The sequence below is a fragment of the Centroberyx gerrardi genome, chromosome 23 (assembly GCF_048128805.1).
Source record: "Centroberyx gerrardi isolate f3 chromosome 23, fCenGer3.hap1.cur.20231027, whole genome shotgun sequence".
Lineage (NCBI taxonomy): Eukaryota > Metazoa > Chordata > Actinopteri > Beryciformes > Berycidae > Centroberyx > Centroberyx gerrardi.
Genome location: NC_136019.1, coordinates 610,433 through 635,571, shown reverse-complemented (window position 1 = coordinate 635,571; position 25,139 = coordinate 610,433). Strand labels below are relative to the sequence as shown.

Below are 25,139 nucleotides of genomic sequence, written 5' to 3'. Positions count from 1 at the left end.
AGAAGAAGAAGACCAGTTCACTACATCACTACCAGTCACCAGTCTGAACCTAAATTCTGATCTAAAGGCTTCTGCTTAAACGCTTGAAATTAGTTTCTTAGACAAATATAAATAGTGAAGTTGATCCTATGTATGAATTTCTTTCATGTTTCTGTAAAGGCTTTGGGCTGAGCTGTGAATGGAGTGGGAATCTAAACTATATTAATTATGCTCGGCTAAATTTATTATTATTAATTATTAACTATTCCATCTGTCATGTTTAGGGTTTGTTTGTTTTTGACTCCGCCCCCTCCTGACCGGCATGGCACCAGACGACGCCAAAAGCGCCGATGGAGACTGTGAATCTTGTTTCCGTGACAACTCACCTGTCCCCCTCCCCCGCCTCTCCTGGCTCCTCCCCCATGTCCTGTAGGACGATGGTGGGCGGAGCTAACCTGGGGTTGGAGGACGGGTCTGACGGGTCTGACGGAGCAACCTTCGCCGACATGGAAGTGCTTCCTCTGGCTTCCTGTTGAGAGAGAGAGAGAGAGAGAGAGAGAGAAAAACCTTGAATCTCCATAACGTCAACATCTCAGGAACTAAAGGAAGAAAGCTGGATGACAATGCTCTTTTAACATTATCTGATTTGAAAGGGTTTCATCAGCCCAAGAGGTTTTGAGGATGAATTTTCTCAACCCATAGAGGAACCATGCTTAAATCTGGGGTGAAAACATGTTGTTCAAACTGGAGTTGCAAGGTTTTCACAACAAAAACCAGAACTATTGGCTTTCAAAAACCCCATATATATCTTGAGCTTTATAAAAACATGTTGCATGTCCAAGGAAGTGCCTGAAATAACTCATGCAGAGCTGAATTGGGTCGTTTTCCATTGGCTCTTTTAGTCTAAAAACTAGAATAAAGTTCTGGGAACATGCTGCTTGCTGACCCTCTGGAACAACTTTCCATGAAGATACATGAGAATACATGCACAGTTAAATTTATAAAGAAAATATAACCTGATGTACTTTTGTAATTGGCTAGAAGAAATCAAAACAAACCCTAAACTTAGCTGCTTTAAATCTCTGGAAAGAGATACAAACGAGACACAAACGAGATTGAAGATGAGATGCTAAATATCGTCCTATCAGTGATGTGGATTTCCCAAGTGAGAGTAAAGGGCTTCCAATCGCTAACATGAAAAGATTAAATTGAATTAGATGAGGAAAGCTGTGCTATTGATACTGCTGCAAATTTTGGTGATGTCCTCCGGCGGCCATATTGGAGGTCGTCAGCTCTGTGAACAGCTGATTGTGTTTCTAAACGTCTCAACAGAATCTAACAGACATTTTGACTGGGAACTGATCACTTCATCACTGATCCATCTGATTGATTTAGTGTTTAGATAATGTCAGCTTGTTAGCTAGCTAACATAGTATCTGGTCAGCTAACATCACTGTCTTGTTGTTAACACATCTGATTAGCACACTAGCTAACGTATCTAGTAGCAGCTAGCGTTAGCGTGTTCACATTAACATCAGTGTGTTTGCCGGCTAGTTAGCTAGCTAACAGTTTGTTCAGGTTAACTGAGCTGACTCTTCTCAAGCTACAACTCAGAGTGTTTTGGAGTAGAGACTAGGGCTAAAGACAAGACAGTTTACTGTGTCACAGTAACCAAATCCACCTTATCACACTATTCACTTTTACTGAGAACGTTACTGAATGGATCTACAGCCACACCACAACAAGCTGACTCAGCTGCTCTCTGCTTCTAGCTGCTTCATACAGATTTACACTTTATTAACTAACAGAATATTCTCCAGTGTTCCTCCATCATGGAGACAGAAGTGGACAATGTAAGAATTGCGATGCAACTGCAATACCTCGTTTATCCTTGTTTTAAAATATTTTTAATTGTATTTTTGTTCTGCAAGGATACTTGTTAAATGTTGTATGTATTTGTGTGTATCGCACAAAATATCAACTATTGGTGCCTTCAATCCAAAAAATCGACATTCGTGTCAGCCTTCAATAATCCATATTTGTTGAACCAGAACGATCATCTTTACCTCAGAAAGTTTTTTACATGTTTATTCTTCCATCTTTTTTGTATGTATCATGTAGTAATATGATATTATATATATATATGTATATCATATAGTAATACCTTATATACTAATTATACCTCTCCTCTCAATTCTATTATCTCCTTACTCACCTGTCAGCCGGTAATCCGTCGCCCTTGGTTATGCAACCTAGATCCACCAACCGCCCATCAAACTCATCGTCATGGAAACAGAGAAAGTCCCCCCCGCCCCTTTAAATCCTACAAGTTCGGCGTCCAGAGAGAAAAGCGGTGAAAAGAGCGGGATGGAGCGAAGGAGCGGAGAGTTCGTCCGGCGGCGGTGGGTTTCCCGGCAGAAGAGTCTCCTCTGTCACCCTGACAGGGATAAAGGGATTAGAGGGAGGATGATGCTGTCTCTCTCTCTCTCTCTCTCTCTCTCTCTCTCTCTCTCTCTCTCTCTCTCTCTCTCTCTCTCTCTCTCTCTCTCCACCTGTCTATCTGTCACACCGGCACCCCTGGGTGTCACCTGGGTCCGGTCTCCATCCATACCTGAGTCTAAAGATGGCCAAATGAGATCTGGTAGTTTCTGTAATGGAGAGCAAAGGTCAATGAGCAGCTGGTAGTTTTAATTGATCACACTGACCAAAATAATATCTAATCAATCATCTGTGTAGGCATTTAGTGGATTGCAGCAGATATGGAGGTTTTGGTGGTAAATGATGATGGTGTATTTGGTGTAACTGGTGTGTGTGAGTGTGCGTGTGTGTGTGTGTGTTTTACTTTTACTGAACCAGGCAGGTCAAGTAATGAGAAAAAGAGAAAGGGGGGGTGAAGGAGGTGGAGATGAGGGAGGAGGAGGAAGAGAAAGGGTGTGTGTGTGTGTGTGTGTGTGTGTGTGTGTGTGTGTGTGTGTGTTTTGCACAGACAGCTGCAGTGTTGGAAATACAGGAACAACCTGCAGGGTCGTTCCAGTGGGCGGCAGCCATTTTTAATCTTTTATTTACTAACAAGAAGAATAAAGTAAATTTGTGATGATGCTTCCTCACTGGAAAACACCTGAGAGTCTGTTTATATTGGAAAATTACTACTATTACTGGAGGAAGAAAGGAAAGGAAAGAAGGGGGAAGAAAGGAAGGTAGTAAAGAAGGAAGGAAGGAAAGGACTGAAGAAAGAAATGAGAAGAAGAAGAAGAAGAAGAAGAAGAAGAAGAAGAAGAAAGAAAAGCAGCTAAAATGTTAGGAAAGAGAAAGAATACAAGGAAGTAAGAAGGAAAGAAGCAAAAAGGAAGGAAGCAAAGCAATAAAAGTGCAACAAGGAAGAAAGCAGGGTTGTAAAGAAGAAAGGAAGGAAGAAGGAAGAAAGGAAGGGTGGAAGGAAAGGTAGTAAAGAAGGAAGGAAGGAAGGAAAGAGGAGACAAGTAGAAGTGAGAGCAGCAGATTACTGACAGTGGGGCAGATTTCAGTTGATCCTGCCGAGTCAGCCATCTACCCTAATACCACACACACACACACACACACACACACACACTGGTCTAATTCCCAATAAGCCTATCAAAGCTGCCTGTTAAACGAGGAGGGTTTGTTTGGCGTAACGTGAAGTTGTCCAAATCACACCGAACCACACGAGATGTCAAAACGAGAACTTGTCGACAAGATGGCAGACCGTATGGAGTGAGAATATTTTCCAGAGATAACCGTTTAAATTGAAGTGTTTAAGTCATTTTTCATACAGTAGTAACACACTGGTATTGTTACCGGAGTTGATAATCTATTAAAACTTAACCTACCTCGCTTAGCGTTGTTATTAAAGTAGTCAATATTTTTTGCTTAACGTAAATTCGTTAATTTACGTTTTTTAACACGTTATTTGTAAAATGAATCTAAATTAATGCGTTAAATTTGACAGCCCTAATATATATATATAGATAGATAGATTCAAACTACATCACTTTACAAATAATTTTGAATAATTTTGTAAGAACTGTCTTTATTAAGCCATGTCTAATCAACAAAAGCAAATAAAAGTAAAAATCATAATTTTCATAGGATTTGTTGACTGTAAGCAATGCATTAAAAAACACCAGCCTTATCCTTTAAGATATGTAATGGAGCATTCTGTCATCCTGCTGGCTGGAGAGTGGCTCTCTGCTGACATCTAGTGGTTTAAATTGTCAACAACAAATTGATTAGGAGAAAATCAGTTGAACCCCAAACTGAGTGGGCTGTCAACGATTCCTCGCACTGAAATAAACCTGTATGTAGATGATTTACACACTGTGGGCCTGCTTTCAACTTTTGATAATTGGTGCATGAAATTCCTTAGGTACAAATTTGAATGGACTTGTAGCAGAGTATTTTCACAGGGTATTTCTGCTTTTACTCCATTAAATTATCTCTAAAAATCATAAGTGTTCATTTAACCCAGAGTGTAATAATCAACACTACACCAGTGTTTCCATTGGTGCACAACCAAAAGAGTTAATTTAACACTTGAGACAGTATTAACCAGCCGTCCAGAGCCAGATCAGCAATAGAGATCAATCAAATCCTATCAAGTAGAATTTGATCCCTTGTTTATTTGGAAGAATCTGCTCTGAGAGAGGCTGCTGTTCACCTGGACTTCTGTCAAAACTATTTTTGAAGTGAAGCTATGATCAAAACAGTCATTCTTCTACATTCTCTAATTGTGTTAACTTCTTGTAAATGGAATAATGGTGACGTTTAAGAGTTTATGAATTTGCTGGGGACCCCCTGGAACCCCCTCGAGGACCCCTGGTGGTCCCCGGACCCCACGTTGAGACGTAGACTACACCACGGGTACGCTGGTACCTACCCCCGATTCTGACGTCGCCCCCCTCTGTTTAAAGCAAAAACTGACTGATCCCACAGTGTTGTCCTCCTGAACCGTACGTTAATATGTTGTGGGTTCAAATCCAGGCTTGTCCTTTCCAAAGTCGTTAGTTGTCAAAAACAAGTATAACAATTGCTGCTTGCGGCTATATTTTCTCATTGAAACAGAATCAATTAAACTGATAGCCTAAATGTTGGTACTATAAAAACGTTTTAAAATGTTTTTTATTTTGACCTGAACTTTCATGTGTTCCTACAGACATTTATTTTTGCAATGAAAACAACTACAGCAGGGAGGCAGAGATGAAATCCTACATAACCGGAACACAGACACGTGACACTGAGGCGTGTCTCTCTGTTGCCATTGCCTATATAAAGTAGTACCCTACAGGCATCCAGCTCTCTACAACATCAGACCCGCACCGCCTCATGGCTTTAACATCCGCGACACTCTTGGCTCTGTGGATCTTACACGTGGTGTCTTCATCTCACGGTGAGCTGCTCATTTGAATGTATACACGGGTGCAGAGGTGTTAGGATCTTGAAACATTGGGGGCCCAGCCCAGAAATCTTTCGATTTTCACCTGATAATTGCACCATTTTCAAGTTATTTCAGAGTAAAATGAATATAAGATGTGAGACACTGCGCTCTACCAAAAGGTTCCGGTCAGGTGCGTAGGCCGGCTTTCACAACATGAAATCAAAATAAACAAAATGAGTACAATCTGAGTTCTCATTCAACTATGTTATTTTTTTTTTTTTCAGCAGCAGGAGTAAAACCCTTAGAAAAAGTAGCTCTTTTGGTGTCCTAATGTAGACGACAGACGACAGTTACATTTTACCTTCACATGAGTTGAAGAAATGCGACTATGCTGTATAGGCTACATGTCCGAACTGCTGTTTATTAATGTGATTACGACTGGACTACTCCGAATATCTTACTGCGATTACGCTTAGCTCGACTATGAGCAGAATAACAGAGTCTGGTGTTTATGGGTTCTGCCTTACTCGCATTATTGCCTTAATCTGTTTCCATCGCCATGTTGCCAGTTGCTTCCTGAATTGCAAAATGATTTGAGAGCATTTGACTCCTATTGATAAAATTGTTTGGAAAAGTCATTTTTATTTCCAGTGTCATATTTCATGCGAACATACGTAAATCACTCGTCAACGACACAAGTTAACGGAAGTTAAATGTGAGGTTTGATGACCTTGATTGGGTTTCCTGTTTTTTGTATGCAACTACTTCGAAGTACTTGGTTCATTTTTATAAACTGGATCTCTAGATTTTCAGATCTAACGAACTCTGGTTCGGACCTTAAGCGGACTTTGTGGTGTGAAAGCGCCATAAAAGATTAACTTCAAATACACAATATCTCATTATGAATTCTTGTAGTTGTTTTTCCAATTTGTAGGATAGGTTGGGCTCTTGTGAAAACCTTTCACAAGCAAAACCGTCACAATACTGGATCCTGACCGTATGAAGTGTCAAACGAACAAAATTCATGACAGCTGCTCTTGCGATTTGAAAAAACACAAATCGTCTGATTAGCAACTTAGTCACCAGACGAGTCATGAGGTCTCCCAGCCAGAAGCCAGAGCTGTTCAGCTGTTTAGACTGTTGTATTGTTAGGTAGTTCAGATGTGAAGAGGAAATTACGATAATGTAATTGGGGAAATATTGACTTGATACTAGCTGCTGCCAAGGTTCCCTCCAATCCCTCGAATTCCCTCTGATCCTCTGCCGTCTGCCTAAATATTATTACGAAGCACTTTTCGGTTTTCATCCTCAAATGTTTTTCTGGTGGCTTTCAGGTGAGGTAAAGTGATGCACCCTCTCGCGGCCATTTTGGAGGTCCTCAGCCTTTGACAACAACAGATGAGAACCAATGTTTCGACTCGACTCGGTTGTTTCACCAGTATGGAATAGACGTGCAGAATTTCAGTGATGCTTTTGACTGGGAACTGATCATTTCATCACTGGTACAATAATTGATCAGACAGGGCTTAAATCTATATTTGTGTTTCTAAACGTACAGCCTCGTTAGCCTCTATGTATAAACCAGGAAACCTGAAGACGGGTGTGTCTCTCCGTCGTGTCAGATTTGATGTCAGACTGCCAACTATGTGCGCAGAAACTGGGCAAGTAACATATGTGTTGTACCACAGTCCAACCACTCACTGTAGTATGAAGCTGCCGCTCCTTCATTCACTATAATCTCCCTGGCTCTCAAACCGGAATGACAGCGTATATTGCCAAAGGTGGCTCACTAAGAAGTTATAATAAGAGAGTTACTGTAGTATTTATTTATTTTATTTAACCTTTATTTTACCAGGTTGTCTCATTGAGATGCAATCTCTTTTTCAAGAGAGACCTGGTATGGAGAGTATAGTCTATCACAACAGAAACTAAGTACTTGGCCACCTATTGTTGTATGTAATCCTTTTCTTCTGAACAGAACTGACTTTCCATGAATAAAACTGCACCAAATTTTGCAGGGTGGTCAAAAGGTTGATATTATAGCTTGAAGTGGTCGACACATCTCCCCTTTGCTGACCGTTCACATGATGTTGGTCTTGGGTCTACTTCTCTGTATCATGAGTGATGTGTTAGAAGATTAATTGAGCCCCATTTACATGCTAGTATCATGTGGGAACCTCATGTAATTAATGAATTACTCCCCAGCCTTTGTCTCTTGTGAACAATGTATATTTTATCACCTGGCTGCAAAAACAATTTCCCCATGGGGACAATAAAGTTGAAGTTGAATTTGTCACTTTCTGATTTAGGAAAAGCAAAACTTGAAGTTTGCATTGGAAATGCAGTCAAAACCTTCCTTAGTTTGACTACTGCCTCCATTTTTCATGACAGCAGGAAGATAGAAATGGCATATCTAGAAGTTGAGGAGAACCATAAAAAAATTACAAAATTACGAATTACGAAAATTGGAATTTGATTCACACAGGATTAGTATTATAAAGGGACCTCTGTCTTCGCCAAAATACACAAGGTCATTTGTTTTAAAAATTTCTACTTTACAAGATTCGCGTGGAATTAAAAATCACGGATGATTTCCACAGTTATTACAAATCACTGGATGTCTACAGGTAATAAGAGTCCTGTGCGAATGGGGCTCATGTCAAAACAGATGAGTGTTGACTACAGGTCCTGACTGTGGAGTCCTTTTGAGTTTAAATTGGTAAAAATTGAAGTATTTCTTGATGGAAGAATTATATTGTTGACTTCTCTGCTCTGTTTTTTTTTCCATTGTCCTTTAGGCCTGCAAAATCTGACAGCGCATCCAGGAGACAATGTCACTCTGGAGTGTCGGGCTCCCAGCAATGTCTCCATCATCATGTTGAGGTGGAGCAGACCTGACCTGGAGCCAGAATACGTCTTCTTCTACCGGGACGAACTCCCGGATCCGACCCACCAGAATCCATCTTTTGCGGGCCGGGTGGAGCTGCTTGACAGAGAGATGAAGAATGGCGACCTGTCTTTAACTCTTAAGAACGTGAACAGGAACGACACTGGAACATACAAGTGTCGTGTTGCAACACGTGGAACAAGTAGCAGTAACATTGTCTCTGAGCACAGCAGCACCATCAACCTCATGGTTGAAGGTGAGTTCAGCTGATACAGGATGCCAGCTATACCAGAGTTTGGCTGGACTCTGCTCCATGTTAGTGGCCGATTATGAAGAGGCACTACATGGAAATATAAGATAGATAATATGTTAACATGTTTATAAAACATTTCATAAAGCTATAGTTGATAAGGGGTTGTATAAATGGTTTTGTGAAACTGCAGTAGATATTGGGTGATGTGAGTCCATGTAGAAAACTGCCTAAGATCACCAGACGAGTCATGAGGTCTCCCAGCCAGAAGCCAGAGCTGTTCAGCTGTTTAGATGACTGTTGTATTGTTAGGTAGTTCAGATGTGAAGAGGAAATTACGATAATGTAATTGGGGAAATATTGACTTGATACTAGCTGCTGCCAAGGTTCCCTCCAATCCCTCAAATTCCCTCTGATCCTCTGCCATCTGCCTAAATATTATTATGAAGCACTTTTGGGTTTTCATCCTCCGTCAATCAATGCTCTGACGATGCAAAATATTTTTCTGGTGGCTTTCAGGTGAGGTAAAGTGATGCACCCTCTCGTGGCCATTTTGGAGGTCCTCAGCCTTTGACAACAACAGATGAGAACCAATGTTTCGACTCGACTCGGCTGTTTCACCAGTATGGAATAGACGTGCAGAATTTCAGTGATGATTTTGTCTGGGAACTGATCATTTCATCACTGGTACAATAATTGATCAGACAGGGCTTAAATCTATATTTGTGTTTCTAAACGTACAGCCTCGTTAGCCTAATAAGAGAGTTACTGTAGTATTTATTTATTTTGTTTAACCTTTTTTTTACCAGTTTGTCTCATTGAGATGCAATCTCTTTTTCAAGAGAGACCTGGTATGGAGAGTATAGTCTATCACAACAGAAACTAAGTACTTGGCCACCTATTGTTGTATGTAATCCTTTTCTTCTGAACAGAACTGACTTTCCATGAATAAAACTGCACCAAATTTTGCAGGGTGGTCAAAAGGTTGATATTATAGCTTGAAGCGGTCGACACATCTCCCCTTTGCTGACTGTTCACATGATGTTGGTGTATTTCCTTGTTCCTGGAAAGATTTGCAGCAGGTCAGAACAGTTTTTACACCCACAGACTGTAGAGTCAGCCAGCTAGTGGAACAGGTAGGAGTTCAGTATCTTGCTCAAGGAAACTTCAGCAGGTATCAAGAGGGATCGATTCCTCCAGTTGGTGGACAATCTCACTAACCACTGACCCATACTGCCGCCCTCAGGGGAAAAAGGACTTGTATTAAGAAAGGCCAGGTGACCACAAACCAATGCAACAGTGTGTGAGAATCTGTTCCCTTTTTTTTTCTGTGGACGTAATTACTTCTTTCTGACATACTTATCGCCCATCTCATAGGAGTTCGACAGCAGTCACCCAACTTGGGTCTACTTCTCTATATCATGAGTGATGTGTTAGAAGATTAATTGAGCCCTATTTACATTTAGTATCATGTGGGAACCTCATGTAATTAATTAATTACTCCCCAGCCTTTGTCTCTTGTGAACAATGTATATTTTATCACCTGGCTGCAAAAACAATTTCCCCATGGGGACAATAAAGTGATTTAGGAAAAGCAAAACTTGAAGTTTGCATTGGAAATGCAGTCAAAACCTTCCTTAATTTGACTACTGCCTCCATTTTTCATGACAACAGGAAGATAGAAATGGCATATCTAGAAGTTGAGGAAAAATAAATTGTGAACCATAAACAAATTACAGAACTACAAATTACTAAAATTAGAATTCACAATGATTCACACAGGATTAGTATTATAAAGGGACCTCTGTCTTTGCCAAAATACACAAGGTAATTTGTTTTCAAAATTTCTACTTTACAAGATTCGATTCCACAGTTATTACAAACCACTGGACGTCCACAGGTAATAAGAGTCCTGTGCGAATGGGGCTCATGTCAAAACAGATGAGTGTTGACTACAGGTCCTGACTGTGGAGTCCTTTTGAGTTTAAATTGGTAAAAATTGAAGTATTTCTTGATGGAAGAATTATATTGTTTACTTCTCTGCTCTGTTTTTTTTTTCCATTGTCCTTTAGGCCAGGAAGTGGTGACAGCACATCCAGGACAGGATGTCACTCTGGAGTGTCGGGCTCCCAGCAATGTCTCCATCATCGTGTTGGAGTGGAGCAGACCTGACCTGGAGCCAGAATACGTCTTCTTTTACCGAGACAAACTCTCAGATCCGACCCACCAGAATCCATCTTTTGCGGGCCGGGTGGAGCTGTTTGACAGAGAGATGAAGAACGGCAACCTGTCTTTAAGTCTTAAGAACGTGACCAGGAACGACACTGGAATATACGAGTGTCGTTTTGTGACAGTTGGAACAAGACGCAGTAAGAGAGCCAACATTGACTCTGAGCCCAGCAGCATCATCACCCTCATGGTTGAAGAGCCAGGTGAGTTCAGCTGATACAGGATGCCAGCTATACCAGAGTTTGGCTGGAGTCTGCTCCATGTTAGTGGCCGATTATGAAGAGGCACTGCATGGAAATATAAGATAGATAATATGTTAACATGTTTATAAAACATTTCATAAAGCTATAGTTGATAAGGGGTTGTATAAATGGTTTTGTGAAACTGCAGTAGATATTGGGTGATGTGAGTCCATGTAGAAAACTGCCTAAGATGTTTCCAACCACACGCCAACATGGGTTTGATGATGAGGAGATGGAGGCTTTTCTCCTGACCAGTCATCATTTACCTGACAGATCTGTTTTCTGCTCTTCAGATGCCATAGATGAACATGACAGTAGTGGACAGGCCAGTCATGTACCTGCTGCAGTGGGAGGAGTCGTGGGAGTCATTATTGGTGTGATTGTTGGAGTCCTTATCCTTAAGAAAATCAGAAAACATAATGAAAAAAATAATCTGGGCGAGAATTCAGAGATGACTGGTGATGATGAAGAAAGTGACCAACAGCTCATCTGAAATGTCACAGATCGCTTTCCACCCGACTTACTGTATGTTGTGGGACACAAAATGACAAAACAAAACCACGACTCAGAAAACAAAGCAACAAATAAGAGAGCAACACAGCAATTCAGAAAACGCAATGCAAAGTCAGAAGTCTGTGACGGTCCCCTGGCTTGTTTTTCATGTTCTATGTTGTTTATTTCTATAGTGCAGCAGGTACCTGGAGGGCGGAGTGTGATGATCGTAGTTGGAAGCACCTGGGCCCGGTGCTCCCGTTCTATAAAGACCATGTATCCAATAGCGGGAAATAGGCGCTTTTGTTTGGGGGATGCAGTAGTTTTCTAGTTAGTTTTGGCAAGGTCATTTGTTTGCGCGGAGTGGGGGAGTTGTTTTGCTCGTGTGTGTAAATGGAAATCAATGTAAGGTAGGTGTTGTCTGGCTGGTGTACGGAAAGTTACTTTGACGTAAACGAGTGTTCCCCTGTCAGGTTCAGTGGCATTACCCCTTTGGGTTTCGTCTTATTTGTTGTTTTGCTAGTGCTGCGGAGACCGTGGTTAGAGCATTTGGCTCGGGGGCACATCCATGGTTCGGGGGGGTCGCCAGTTTCTGGTTGCTTTCCCTCGCCACTGGGCTTCAGTGCGTAAATACCCACCACCAGTAACTGCATGAAGACCAGGGTTGAGTTTAGGTAGGTAGATTATGGTTAGGCAGTCAGCTAGAGGGGTGGACTCATATGCTGTTTATGCCATAGTCTTTGGCCTGTGCACCAGCTTAGCTTTCACAATTCGTTGCATTGATTTCACGCACACTGATGCTGATAGTCGGAAATATTCCTCTGTGAAGGCAGCTGTGTTGAAGGCCTATGAGTTGGTTCTGGAGGCCTACCGGCAACGGTTTAGGACCTGGAAAAAAGGAGAGAAGCAGAGTCATCTTCAGTTCGCACGTGATCTGACTACCCATTTCACTCGTTGGTGTTCCGCGTTGGGTGTTGATGATTTTGAAGGATTGTGTGAACTTATGGTGCTGGAGCAATTTAAAAATTGTGTTCCTGTGCGTGTGGCGACGTACATCAGTGAGCAGAAAGCAGGAAATGCGGCTGCAGCGGCGGCTCTCGCTGATGATTATGTGTTGACGCACAGAGGCAGTTTTGGAGAGCCCAGGGCTGGTAATGGTAACAGGGACACTGGTGCTGACGGTGTTGTGGAGTCATTTGGCCGGCATGGTAAAACTTTTCAAGTTGAAAGTAAAGGTAACAGTAATCTACGTAATCCAGAAAAGGTTTGTAATTACTGTCACAAACGAGGACACTGGAAGTGGACTGGACTGTCACTTGTTGAAGTTTAAGCCTAAAAATGCTGCTTTTGGTGCTCATGTAAAAGGGGTTGGGTTGGCCGCGCCCGTTCCACAAGTCGTGACTCCTGATAGTGTCAATGTTGATTGGTATGAAAAGGACTCTTGTCCCGCGGGGTTGGAGCCCTACCGGCCATTTATCCCGAAAGGTTTTGTGTCTATGGCAGGAGGTGGAGTGAAGGTGCCAGTGACGATTTTGAGGGACACGGGGGCTTTTGACTCGTTTATCCAGGCTGGAGTGCTGCCCTTATCTAAGGAATCTGAAACGGGCAGTTCCGTTCCCGTTCGTGGTTGTATAAATGGTTTTGTGAAACTGCAGTAGATATTGGGTGATGTGAGTCCATGTAGAAAACTGCCTACGATGTTTCCAACCACACGCCAACATGGGTTTGATGATGAGGAGATGGAGGCTTTTCTCCTGACCAGTCATCATTTACCTGACCCGACCCTGATTTACCTTATCTAAGGAATCTGAAACGGGCAGTTCCGTTCCCGTTCGTGGAATGGATTTAAATGTTTTGTTGGTTCCATTGCATAAAGTGATGCTCCAGTGTGATTTGTTCCAGGGTGAGGCTAAACTAGCTGTGCGCCCGGAGTTGCCGATCCAAGGAGTTTCAGTCATCCTGTGGCACGGTGGCGCAGTGGTAGCGCTGTCGCCTCACAGCAAGAAGGTTCTGGGTTTGATTCCCACCTGGGTCGCTGTTGGCACTGGGGGTATGTTCTCCCCATGCCTTCGGTGCCTAGTGCCCAGGTGGGTTATCTCGTGAAAAAGGGACCTTTCTGTGTGGAGTTTGCATGTTCTCCCCGTGCTCACCTGGGGTTTCCTCCATATGATAAGAACCCCCCACTAAAAACATGCAAGAAGATCGTCGCCTGACCAGCGATGGTCCAAGAAGGACCATCGCTGCGCAGGCGCCGCGCTGCAGGCTGCCCACCGCTCCTGGCCTGACCGAGGAGGAGGACGAGCCAGGATGGGATAAAAGCGGAGAATAAATTTCACGGCGCCATTTCAGCGTGTGTGTGTGCCGCCGCCGAACACGTGTGTGCATGCGGGTGGTCGTTTGTGACGAAAATAAAGACGGGTTTGTCCGTCCTTGTTTGTATAACGATTTGGTAGGTGCTCGGGTGTGGGCAGATGTCCCCACCTGTGATGGTGGCGCCGGTGCCACTGGTGAGGCTGGAACCGGACGAAAGTGAACGTGATTTCCCCGAGGTTTTTACAGCTTGTGCGGTAACGTGCGCAATGGTGGCTTCAAAATCTGAATCTGTGTCTCAATCAGATATGGGAAATGTTTCTGAGAAGTTCTCACTACCTCTGTCTGATTTTCCTATGTCAATGTCCCGCAGTGACCTGGTTGCAGAGCAGCAGGCTGATCCCTCCCTGAAGGAGCTGGTTCAGCTGATTCGGCCTGAGAGTGAGGTGCTGGACAGTGCTTGTGGTTATTTTCTGAGGAAGTGGGTGCAGCACAGTGGGAGTTTTGTGGGGGATCCTGTCTTCCAAATAGTTGTGCCAGCTAAACTTCGTCAGTCAGTGTTAAAAGTAGCTCATGATGAGTCTGGACACTCCGGTGTTAGAAAAACGTATGACCGGATTTTAAGACATTTCTTTTGGCCTCGTATGAAGAGAGATGTCTCTGCGTTTATTAAAACTTGCCATACATGCCAGCAGACTGACAAACCTAATCAGACACTAAAACCTGTGCCACTGTGTCCCATTCCTGCAATCAGCCAACCTTTTGAGCACTTGATAATTGACTGTGTGGGTCCTTTGCCTCGATCTAAGTCAGGTGCAAGCTATCTTCTGACTGTTATGTGCCAGAGTACCCGTTATCCTGCCGCGTACCATCTGCGCACAATAACTACTAGGTCTGTAGTGCGAGCGCTCTCACAGTTCTTTTCCATATTTGGCATTCCGAGAGTAATTCAGTCCGACCAAGGTTCAAATTTCTCTTCCCACATGTTTTCACAGGTGTTGAAGCAGCTTCGTGTCCAGCACAACCAGAGCTCGGCTTATCATGCTCAGAGTCAGGGGGCATTGGAGCGCTTCCACCAAACCTTAAAGTCCATCTTGCGCGCATACTGCACGGAGTTGGGTAAAGACTGGGAAGAGGGTTTGCCCTGGTTAATGCTTGCAGCGAGAGAGGTAACGCAAGAGAGTACAGGGTTTAGCCCAAATGAACTTGTACAATGTGATGCCTTTTGGGCTTCGGAATGTGCCAGCTACGTTCCAGCGTCTTATGAACCGTGTTATTGGTGATTTGCAAGGGTGTGCGGTTTATTTAGATGATGTAGTTGTTTTTTCAGACACCTGGGAAACTCACCTGGAACGTATCCGGGAACTGTTCACCCGTTTGGCGGAGGCGAGGCTCACAGTTAACCTTGCCAAGTGTGAGTTTGCGAGGGCGACCGTGACCTACCTCGGCCGAGTGGTTGGGTAAGGCCAAGTGCGTCCTGTTGGTGCAAAAGTTCAGGCCGTAGAGCAGTATCCAGTCCCAACAACAAAAAAGGAGCTGATGCGTTTTCTCGGCCTCGTTGGTTACTAAAGAAGTTTTTGCAGAAACTTTTCAATGGTTGTGGCCCCGCTCACTGATTTGCTTAGGGGAAAGGCAAAATTTATCTGGTCCCTGGTCTGTCAAAAAGCATTTGAACAGGTAAAAACGCTCCTTTGTTCCGCTCCTGTCCTGGCTGCCCCGTGCTTTGACAGGCCATTCAAACTCTGTGCGGATGCCAGCTATGTAGGCGCGGGGTCCGTACTCATGCAAGTTGATGATCTGGGGATAGACAAGCCTGTTAGCTTGTCTAGCTAGAGAACCGGCACCTTGTCTCTGCCTGTTGAGGTTGGTAGATTTAAGGGTATAACTAAAGAGCCATGTTTTTTACAGTTTGTGATACAGGAGATATTGAAAATTAATTTAATTTTGTATTTCATTTCGCTAGATGCTGTGACTTGAGAATACCTATGATAAAAATCTTGAAGAAATAACCAAGGCAACTCCTCTTTGAGGCATCAAAAGGCAAAATACTTTATTACACCATAGAAGCATTAAAATTGCCAATATGTTTCAGCCATAGGGCCTTCTTCTTCTATGATGTAATAAAGTGTTTAGCCTTTTGATACGTTTTTTGCCCAGAGCACTCTCTTGTACTACAGAACCCACCAGTAGCACTCCTATATCTGATTTTTACTTGATGCAAGCAAAAATGCGTGAATATATTGTGAATATTATTTTATGATGAGAAGACATTTAGCTAAAACAAAAAGTTTTAGCTAAGTTTATAGAAAGAGCAGAAGGAAAAATGTCTTGCACTCATATACTAAATATGATAAATTATTTTTATTTCCTGATGTGTAATAGAACTACTGCACTTTAGACAGGTCTATGTGCCTGTGTAGGCCTTTTTAAGTCAATACTTATGTTACTGTATGTGTTTTGTTTTTATACTGATTCTACATCTGGGAGTGTGTCCTTTTGTCTCCATCAATTCATTCTAAAATTGTGTAAAATTGTCACGTAATGATTTTTTCTCTCCAAATGGATATATAGCACTTTGTAATATAACTTTTAGCAGATAATAGACAGCAAAGCTACTTTCTGGAAACTTTACTGCATCACCTTTTCAGATAATTGGGGTAGTAATAATATGTAAAACATGCATGTATATAAAAGTGAAACATCTTGTCTATTGTATTTTTTTAAGATTCTCAGGTTAATAGCTGGGTTCTGTCCTAGCTCACAAGATATTTAGAGTTTAGTTTAGAGTAAGTTTGTTTTCAAATATACAAATTCTCAGTGTGAATAATGTTCTTTACATTGCAAATGTTTAGTTTGTAGGATAGGCTGAGTTATTTTTTCCCTTTTAATAAAATCTTTTTCACATGAAAAACATTCACTGTATCCTGACAGTATAAGGAGTGACACTAACAAAATTGAAGATGAAGATTTCTAATGACTTATTATTTCTGATGTTTATGTTTTTAATGTGTTGTAGATATGTGATGATGTCTGCTTTTGTCTCTTGTGAACAACATATTTTATAACCTGGCTGGAAAAACAATTTGCTGCACTGTGACAATAAAGTTGAAGCTGAATTAGAATTTGTCACTTTCTGATTTAGGAAAACTTTAAGTTTGCATTGGAAATGCAGTCAGCTTAATTTGGCTACTGCATTGTTCATGACAACAGGAAGATAGAAATGGCATATCTAGAAGTTAAGGAAAAAGAGATTGTGAACCATAAACAAATTACAGAAGTACGAATTACTGAATTTATGGAATTTGATTCACACAGGATTAGTATTTTAAAGGGACCTCTGTCTTCACCAAAATACACAAGGACATGAATAAAACAATACAGTAGGAACCTACTCAGGTCACTGGAACGCATATCCTTAATCAACAATCCCCTTGCACCATTCTTAACCCTCTAGAACTTTACTTCAAAATATATAAAGTTCCTTCAACTCATAACTCCTATTTTTGCCATTTAAATAAATCATTGGATAAATAATTGAATTGAATCTTTTTTGATGCAAGAAGCCCATACCTATTAATATTATTGTTAAAAGAGCATAGACTCTTCTGTCGACTCACACACTCAGTAGTATGGTTGATAATTGAGATAATTGAAATAGATTCCACATCCCATCTTCATAAATGAAAGAACTATTAATCTGGTTCTCTATTCCTTATAAATATGCAGCTTGCCATGATCATTACACTCAACAACAGAAATAGTCAATACACACTGTAGCTACCTGTCAGTCTGTTTACAACTAATTCCTTTACAGCTGAATGAGATCAGAATTCAAGAGACAGCCAAGACATGAGCTGAATAGCATGGCAGAGCGCCATTTCTTTATTTTTCATTCCACTCAAATACATTTTACTGAAAATGCACATTTAATTGTCACATAGAAAGCTACACTGTAGTCCTCTCACGGCACTCGGGGAGGCGCTGTTCTGCCTGGCGCTGGGGTATGACCATTGAAGAAGAAGAAGAAGAAGAAGAAGAAGAAGAAGAAGAAGAAGAAGAAGAAGAAGAAGAAGAAGAAGTACACTTTATTATTGACTGCGGGCCATATAAATGGGTATGACCCCAAACAGATTTACTGCACAATAGTTGACGCTTCATATGATGCTCACTGTCTCTGTAGATTATTCACTGCATAAACGCCTATCTATAGATGCCTATCTGTTTTTTTTGTCTAGCTGTCAACATATCCAGTGCGACACCTGCTGGTCATTTTGTGTAACTACTTTTGGCGTGCATGCTGTCGGTTCTATGCCATTGATCTTTCTAATTATTGAGAGCAGACTTTACTGTCCGCAGTACATCCTGAGGAAAACTTACTAAAGTGCTTTCATTATCAAAATAGACATGATGCGTTATGGTCACTCAGCTGCACGTGAACAGGCGATACAATAAAACGCTGTTGCATTACTTTATAATCCATGCACCAACAGAACATTTGATATGAAAAACATTTTTATTGTCATTGTAGGTCATAAAACAAAATTATGTGCGGCACCTCTCAGTAAGAGCATAATAATAAATTATTATTCAATTATAATCATCAATTATTAAAGGCTAAAGGGCATCATAGCCGCCAATACAAGTATGGTCTGTGATCGTAACGTAGCCTTGTCTGTCTGTCTGTCTGTCTTTTTCGCAGTATATATTTTTGTGTTGACATTGCACTGTCTAAAGGCAAAGAGGTAGAACCTTTATTTTGAAGAGTACAGCGCAAACATAATTGATAGAGCACACTAGCCAATCAGAAGCAAGTGGGCGCTGAAGGCCCACCCACCAATGAAAACGAAACATTGAGTGGTAAATTTGTTTTGTCAGTTGAAAAACTCCGTTCACACGCTGCACTGCTCACTGGTAACATACAGCTATTTTGCTCATCGACCTCATGCCTTCACCGTATGGCCTGCCGACTGGACTGCCGTTATCTTCTTCTTCTTCTTCTTCTTCTTCTTCTTCTTCTACAGATGAAGGCGCTCTGAACGCACGCGAACAGCTCCTGTTGTGGAGGGGTAGGAGTCTACGGGGAGCGTCGTCTCTTGCTGCATTCACTTGCACTCGGACATCGGATTTTCGCTCTTGTAAATTTCCGACCAGCCACAACTTTTCATATATATATTTTTGAATTAGATTGTCCAAAACTGGGACAGATCCGGTAGATCCGCCACTGAGAAGGCGTACAGGCCAGCAGATTGGTGGAAGAAGGGAGTTTGTTGTGATTGATGAGAGCCATTTTCGGCACAAAAGAAAGGCGCGTCAACCAAGTTATTGTATGTCTGTGTTTGTCGTTTTGTCTCTGCATCAGCGACGAGTGGCGTGACTATCGCCTACTCCCTGCACCAGGGTGCAACCATCACACTGTCACTATGTAGATCCCCACACTGGTGCCCATACCCAGCATATTGAGAGGGCCCGGAGATCCTGCAAGGAGCAGATCCGGAGGCTTAGGGGAAATCGCACTGAGAGTTTGCTTTCTGACCACCTTGCAGTGATTGAGTGGAATGGATGGCTCGCAAAGAAACACCGTGATGGTGCATTTGGCAGACTGATTCATGACATTTCAAGAAAGTACAAGTAGTCATATTCAGTCACTGTAACCAGTCACTGAGATGGCAAGACTTTGTGTCTTTCTATGGGAGGTGGCTGAGACATAAACTCCAAATAATCGGTGTACTTTGTTTTTGTAGTGTCATAAAATGTATATTTCCTGTATTACTTCGTGTTGAGTATATTTCTTTTTTCTGTCTCAAATAATTTTGAGACTTTTGTTTGAAAGATGGGATTTTAGTTGTTGAATTTTGACGCTGTGAAAGGTAAGATTTTATTTGTGGTATTTTGGCACTTCTCTGTGATCCACTGTAGTTTCAGCCATGTTTACCCTTGACAGAAATGTATTTTTATATGAGATTGCAGAGGTTTATTTTCATTTTATATCAACAGTACAGTTGTACAGTTACAAATGTTTTTTATTCAGCCATGTTCTCCTGAAGGAGAATCAGTGGGTTTTTTTTTTGTTTTTTAATGAAAGAATGGCTGAGAGGTACGTTTTTATTTTAGAGTACATTGTTTGCATCTTTCAATAAATATTTATATTTTCTATATCACTTTGTGTTGTGTCTGTTTCCTTTTTCTGTTGAGAAAATAATTTTGAGACTTTTGTGAGTCTTAAGGTACTGCTGGAATGGTCCTTCAGTTATTGATAGCCTTTCAATCTCATTTGTAAATGCTTTGTAAGGTATAGATAGTCCTCACTTTAGATGGTCACACAAAATACTTAACTAACAACTAGTAAATGCTTTCTACCTGAATTAATCATGAATTGCAGTATTAATAAGTGTTTATAAAACATCCATTAACACACTCACTAACCATTAGTGCATGTCTAAATCAATATATGGATAAATGCATGCATAAATGTACATGTAAATAGTTTGTCAATCATTAACTTACACTTTCTAAATGATCTTATGAACCATTAACAACTCCTAAATTACTGGTTTGTAATTGATATAATACTTAATTTAGAAATGGTGAATCCATCATTTATAAAGTATGAAAATACAATCATTAAACACATTATAGATTAGCTTATTAATCAAGAATAAAACATTTATAACTGTGTTTATGAATTACTTACTAATGTGTATTAATGTAGGAACAATGCTTTATAAATGATGAATTAAGTATTTACTAATACTTAAATAATGCTTTATGGCGTGCAGTTATTATAAAGTGTTTCCACATTTATTTTTGCATTAAAAACAATCACTGCAGGGAGGCAGTTGAAACAGTTTTTCTGGATGGAAAATCCTACGTGACCTGAACGCAGCATCTCTTCCTGTAAAACAGCTCCCTTCTTGTAAATCATGTGACACGGAGGCGTGTCTCTCTGTTGGCATATATAAACTAGTACCCTGCAGGCGGAGCATACAGTAGTCTACAGCATCAGATTGGTAGAGTAACACATCCAGCCGCACAGCCTCATGGCTTTTACATCTGCGCCATTCTTGGCTCTGTGGACCTTGTACCTGGTGTCTTCCTCTCATGGTGAGCTGCTCATTTGAACGTGGGTGCAGAACACACCGCCGCCGTACGGCGCGCATCAAAACAGCCACCCCTATTATTTTCGATGTACAACCTCCACACTGGCGGTGGTCAACGCACCACTATCCTTCCAGTGTCGCTGCACCTGAAAAAAACAAAGAGGTTCTATATGGCTTTTTATTGTCATCACGTACGCACTTCACTCAGGGTGAACATACTCAGAGTTGATTGAACTAACTTAGATCAGCTGTTCTGGAACCGAAAACTCAGAGTTTCCTATCTCAGGGTTAATCAACCCAGAGTTCAGGGCCCTGACACACCAAACCGACATCAAAGAACCAGCGGCGACAAAGGCCGACTGTTGCGTCGCCTCACGCCGCCTGAGTCTGGTCCAAAACATTGCACTTGAACACACCGCAAAGACTACAGCCAACGGCCAACTAGCACGTACGTTCTGCGCCTGCGTGAGGGGAAACAACTCTCCATACCAGCAAGTGGCGGTAGTCTGTATTCATCATTCAAAAAGGGAAACTGGAAGACCTAGCACTGCAGATGTACAAACCGTAAACAAAGCAGCGTTTGCTTACCATTTTCACACCACTCTCGCTCATCACAGACGCTACTTCGCTACTTCTAATCGAGAATATGTCTGATAAGAAGTTGACCCTTTCAAAACACACCACTGCACTCTATATTCCTCTGTCAACTGGCCATCCTTAAGGCCCTGACACACCAGCAATGTCGGGCTGTCGGTAAGCGTCGGTGTCCCTAGTTTTTGCGGTGTGTCCCGCACCGTCGACACTAGTCGGACCCTGTCGGCGTCTTTTCGGCCGATTGAGCGTGTTGAATCGGCGTCGGAGCCCGTCGGTGAGAGAGATCGCTCTGATTGGTAGTTCGTTGTTTTGCCTCTGGATGATTGGACCGATAAATTCCTTCAACATGCGGAACTGAACAGGAAAGAGCCGAGCAAAATTTTTAAAATCGGAGGTTTAATTTATCTCCAGCTCTCGACACAGGTTCGGGAAAGCCCCTTGAGCCTGTCGCTGGAGTAACGTTATCCATGATTTCACCCATTTAGTGCGGTTTCTCCTTATTTTTCTCCTCCGCCTCTTCCTTTCTTCTTCCACAACCAAAAGACCAAGGGCTGACAACGCCAGTGCCATTTGTAACTTCTTATCAGACATATGGTATGGAGAGTTATTTCCCCTCACGCAGGCGCAGAACGTACGTGCTAGTTGGCCGTCGGCTGTAGTCTTTGCGATGTGTTCAAGTGCAACTTTTTGGACCAGATGCAGGCGAGGTGAGGCGACGCTGGTTCTTTGAAGTCGGTTTGGTGTGTCAGGGCCTTTACACACCCATCGTAATATTCACTGGTTCATGCTTATTTACTTTATTTACCTTGGTCTATCCCCCCTCTACCTGTGTCACTTGTTGCAAAATACATCTGCTGCCTACAACATCCGTTCTGCTCACCGTTCTGCTCTGGGTTTTTTCCATTGTCCTTTAGGCCTGCAAGAGCTGACAGCACATCCAGGAGACAATGTCACTCTGGAGTGTCGGGCTCCCAACAATGCACCCATCATCGTGTTGCTGTGGAGCAGACCTGACCTGGACCCAGAATGCGTCTTCTTTTACCGAGAGGGGCGCTCATATCCGTCCTACCAGAATCCATCTTTTGCGGGCCGGGTGGAGCTGCTTGACGGAGAGATGAAGAACGGCGACCTGTCTTTAAGTCTTAAGAACGTGAGCAGGAACGACACTGGAACATATGAGTGTCGTTTTAAAACAGGTGGAACAAGACGCAGAAAGAGAGCCATTGAGCCCAGAAGCACCATCATCCTCAAGGTTGAAGAGCCAGGTGAGTTGAGCTGATACAGGATGCCAGCTATACCAGAGTTTGGCTGGAGTCTGCTCCATGTTAGTGGCCGATTATGAAGAGGCACTGCATGGAAATATAAGATAGATAATATGTTAACGTGTTTATAAAACGTTTCATAAAGCTATAGTTGATAAGGGGTTGTATAAATGGTTTTGTGAAACTGCAGTAGATATTGGGTGATGTGAGTCCATGTGGAAAACTGCCTAAGATGTTTCCAACCACACGCCAACATGGGTTTGATGATGAGGAGATGGAGGCTTTTCTCCTGACCAGTCATCATTTACCTGACAGATCTGTTTTCTGCTCTTCAGATGCCATAGATGAACAGGCCAGTCGTGGACAGGCCAGTCGTGGACATGCTGCAGTGGGAGCAGTCTTTGCAGTGGTATTCATTATTGGTGTGATTGGAGGCCTTATGAAATTCAGAAAACATCATGAAGAAAAAATCTGAGCAAGTATTGAGACGTGACTGCTGCTGATGAAGAAAGTGACCAACAGCTCGTCTGAAATGTCACAGACCGCTTTCCACCCGACTTACTGTATGTTGTGGGACACAAAATCACAAAACAAAACCACGAATCAGAAAACAAAGCAACAAATAAGAGAGCAACACAGCAGTTCAGAAAAAGCAATGCAAAGTCAGAAGTCAAACAATCAGAAAAGAAAACACACAGTCATGAAGCAAAGCAACCAATCACAAAACATTCCAACAGTTCAGAAAGAGCAACAAAATTTCACGAAGCGAAACACTTTAACTCAAACAGGAAAGGGCAGGGACCAGGTTCTTTTGATTGGCCACTAACTTGTCTGGCACTTCAAATGGATAAGAAGTACAGGAAGTGTGAGCTAAAACCTTCTTGGGCGAGCTGCAAGCGGAAGCAGAAGCATTACGCTGGCCAGAATTATTTTATTCTATTTTGTAGGTGTTTTAGCCTTCAAAATAAAACTGCAAACATTTAGAAATGTAGATTTAAAACTATTTATTTGTACTTGTAATGTGAATATAATTAAACAAAGTATTGAGTCATGTAGAACATGACTCAATACTGTGACGTTTTTGTACAGTTTGGGATACAGGAGATATTCAAAATGAATTTAATTCTGTCTATGTGCCTGTGTTGGCCTTTTTAAGTCAATACTTATGTTACTGTATGTGTTTTGTTTTTATACTGATTCCACACCTGGGAGTGTGTCTTTTTGTCTCCATCAATTCATTCTAAAATTGTGTAAAATTGTCATGTAATGATTTTTTCTCTCCAAATGGATATATAGCACTTTGTAATATAACTTTTTAAAAGCAGATACTAGACAGCAAAGCCACTTTACTGCATCACCTTTTCAGATAATAGAGTTATGTAATAATATGTAAAACATGCATGTATATAAAAGTGAAACATCTTGTCTATAGTATTTTTTTAAGATTCTCAGGTTAATAGCTGGGTTCTGTCCTTTTTTTTCTTCTTTTTTTGTTTTCAAACATACAAATTCTCAGTGTGAATAATGTTCTTTACATTGCAAATGTTTCGTTTGTAGGATAGGCTGAGTTATGTTTTCCCTTTTAATAAAACCTTTTTCACATGAAAAACTCTCACTGTATCCTGACAGTATAAGGAGTGACACTAACAAAATTGAATGCATAAATGCTTTTGTGAAACTACGGTTGAGTCCTTTCCTCTGTAGATAAATAGTTTTATAAAACTGCAGTAGATATTGGGTGATGTGAGTCGATGGAGAAAGCTGCTTAAGATGTTTCCAAACACACGCCAACATGAGTTTAATGATGAGGAGATGGAGGCTTTTCTCCTGGCCCGTCATCATTTACCTGACAGATCTGTTTTCTGCTCTTCAGGTGCCAGGGATGGACTTGCTGTTCGTGCACATGCTGCTGTGGGAGCAAGCTTTGTTGTAGTTATTACTGGTGTGATTGTTGGTGTCATTGTAATACTCAAAAAACATAGAAAAACATCTGATGTGACAGCAGCTGATGAAACAAGTGACCAACTGCTTTAAGGGCTTGTTCATCAATACGTGCATGAGTCACAACTGGGCTGTTCAGACCAGAATTTCTCTGTGCTGTCCAGCAGCTCTCTGGCGCTACAGGAGGAGAAATTCCCCCGGGAAACAGGCTGTAGGCTACTTACACTGTGCTCCAGCGGTCAAGGCAACAACATCCAAAGTCTTATCTGTTATATGTTGTCTTTGTAGAAACAATGCTGACTGTACTCACTGTACTTTTCCATGCCGGGGATTAACTTCACTTTCTCCCTATCATCACAGACTCTCGTGTATCAAAGTAGTCACATTTATATGTTTATAATTCTCTCTCTCTCTCTTTCTCTCTCTCTCTCTCTCTCTCTCCCTCTCTCTCCCCCTCTCCCCCC

General features: G+C 41.8%; 3 protein-coding genes across 3 annotated transcripts in view; 2 read left to right on the top strand and 1 right to left on the bottom strand.

Annotated features, from left to right (window-relative positions):
• Window positions 1–487, bottom strand: part of cnga1b (cyclic nucleotide gated channel subunit alpha 1b) — a 14,058-nt gene extending 13,571 nt beyond the window's left edge. Inside the window, exon 1 of the mRNA XM_078281750.1 lies at window positions 366–487. Within this exon, the coding sequence (XP_078137876.1) occupies window positions 366–487 (122 nt within the window). The remainder of the gene's footprint in view (window positions 1–365) is intronic.
• Window positions 488–5,314: 4,827 nt separating this feature from the next.
• On the top strand, window positions 5,315–23,798 carry LOC139919722 (CD226 antigen-like). Its single transcript, XM_078281749.1, has 4 exons — window positions 5,315–5,383; window positions 8,170–8,514; window positions 10,581–11,293; window positions 23,070–23,798. Exons 1-3 carry the CDS (start codon window positions 5,320–5,322, stop codon window positions 10,952–10,954), a joined length of 783 nt encoding a protein of 260 aa, XP_078137875.1. The 5' UTR covers window positions 5,315–5,319; the 3' UTR covers window positions 10,955–11,293; window positions 23,070–23,798.
• Window positions 20,813–25,139, top strand: part of LOC144543536 (junctional adhesion molecule-like) — a 59,557-nt gene continuing 55,230 nt past the window's right edge. The window contains exon 1 of the mRNA XM_078291687.1: window positions 20,813–20,882. Coding sequence (XP_078147813.1) covers window positions 20,819–20,882 — 64 coding nt within the window. The 5' untranslated portion in view covers window positions 20,813–20,818. The remainder of the gene's footprint in view (window positions 20,883–25,139) is intronic.

Excerpts from the sequence above, each read along its gene's own strand:
- LOC139919722 (XM_078281749.1), top strand. The coding sequence starts at position 5,320 with ATGGCTTTAACATCCGCGACACTCTTGGCTCTGTGGATCTTACACGTG. Across the intron at positions 5,384-8,169 it reads CGTGGTGTCTTCATCTCACG|GCCTGCAAAATCTGACAGCG; the intron begins GTGAGCTGCTCA and ends ATTGTCCTTTAG. Across the intron at positions 8,515-10,580 it reads CATCAACCTCATGGTTGAAG|GCCAGGAAGTGGTGACAGCA; the intron begins GTGAGTTCAGCT and ends ATTGTCCTTTAG.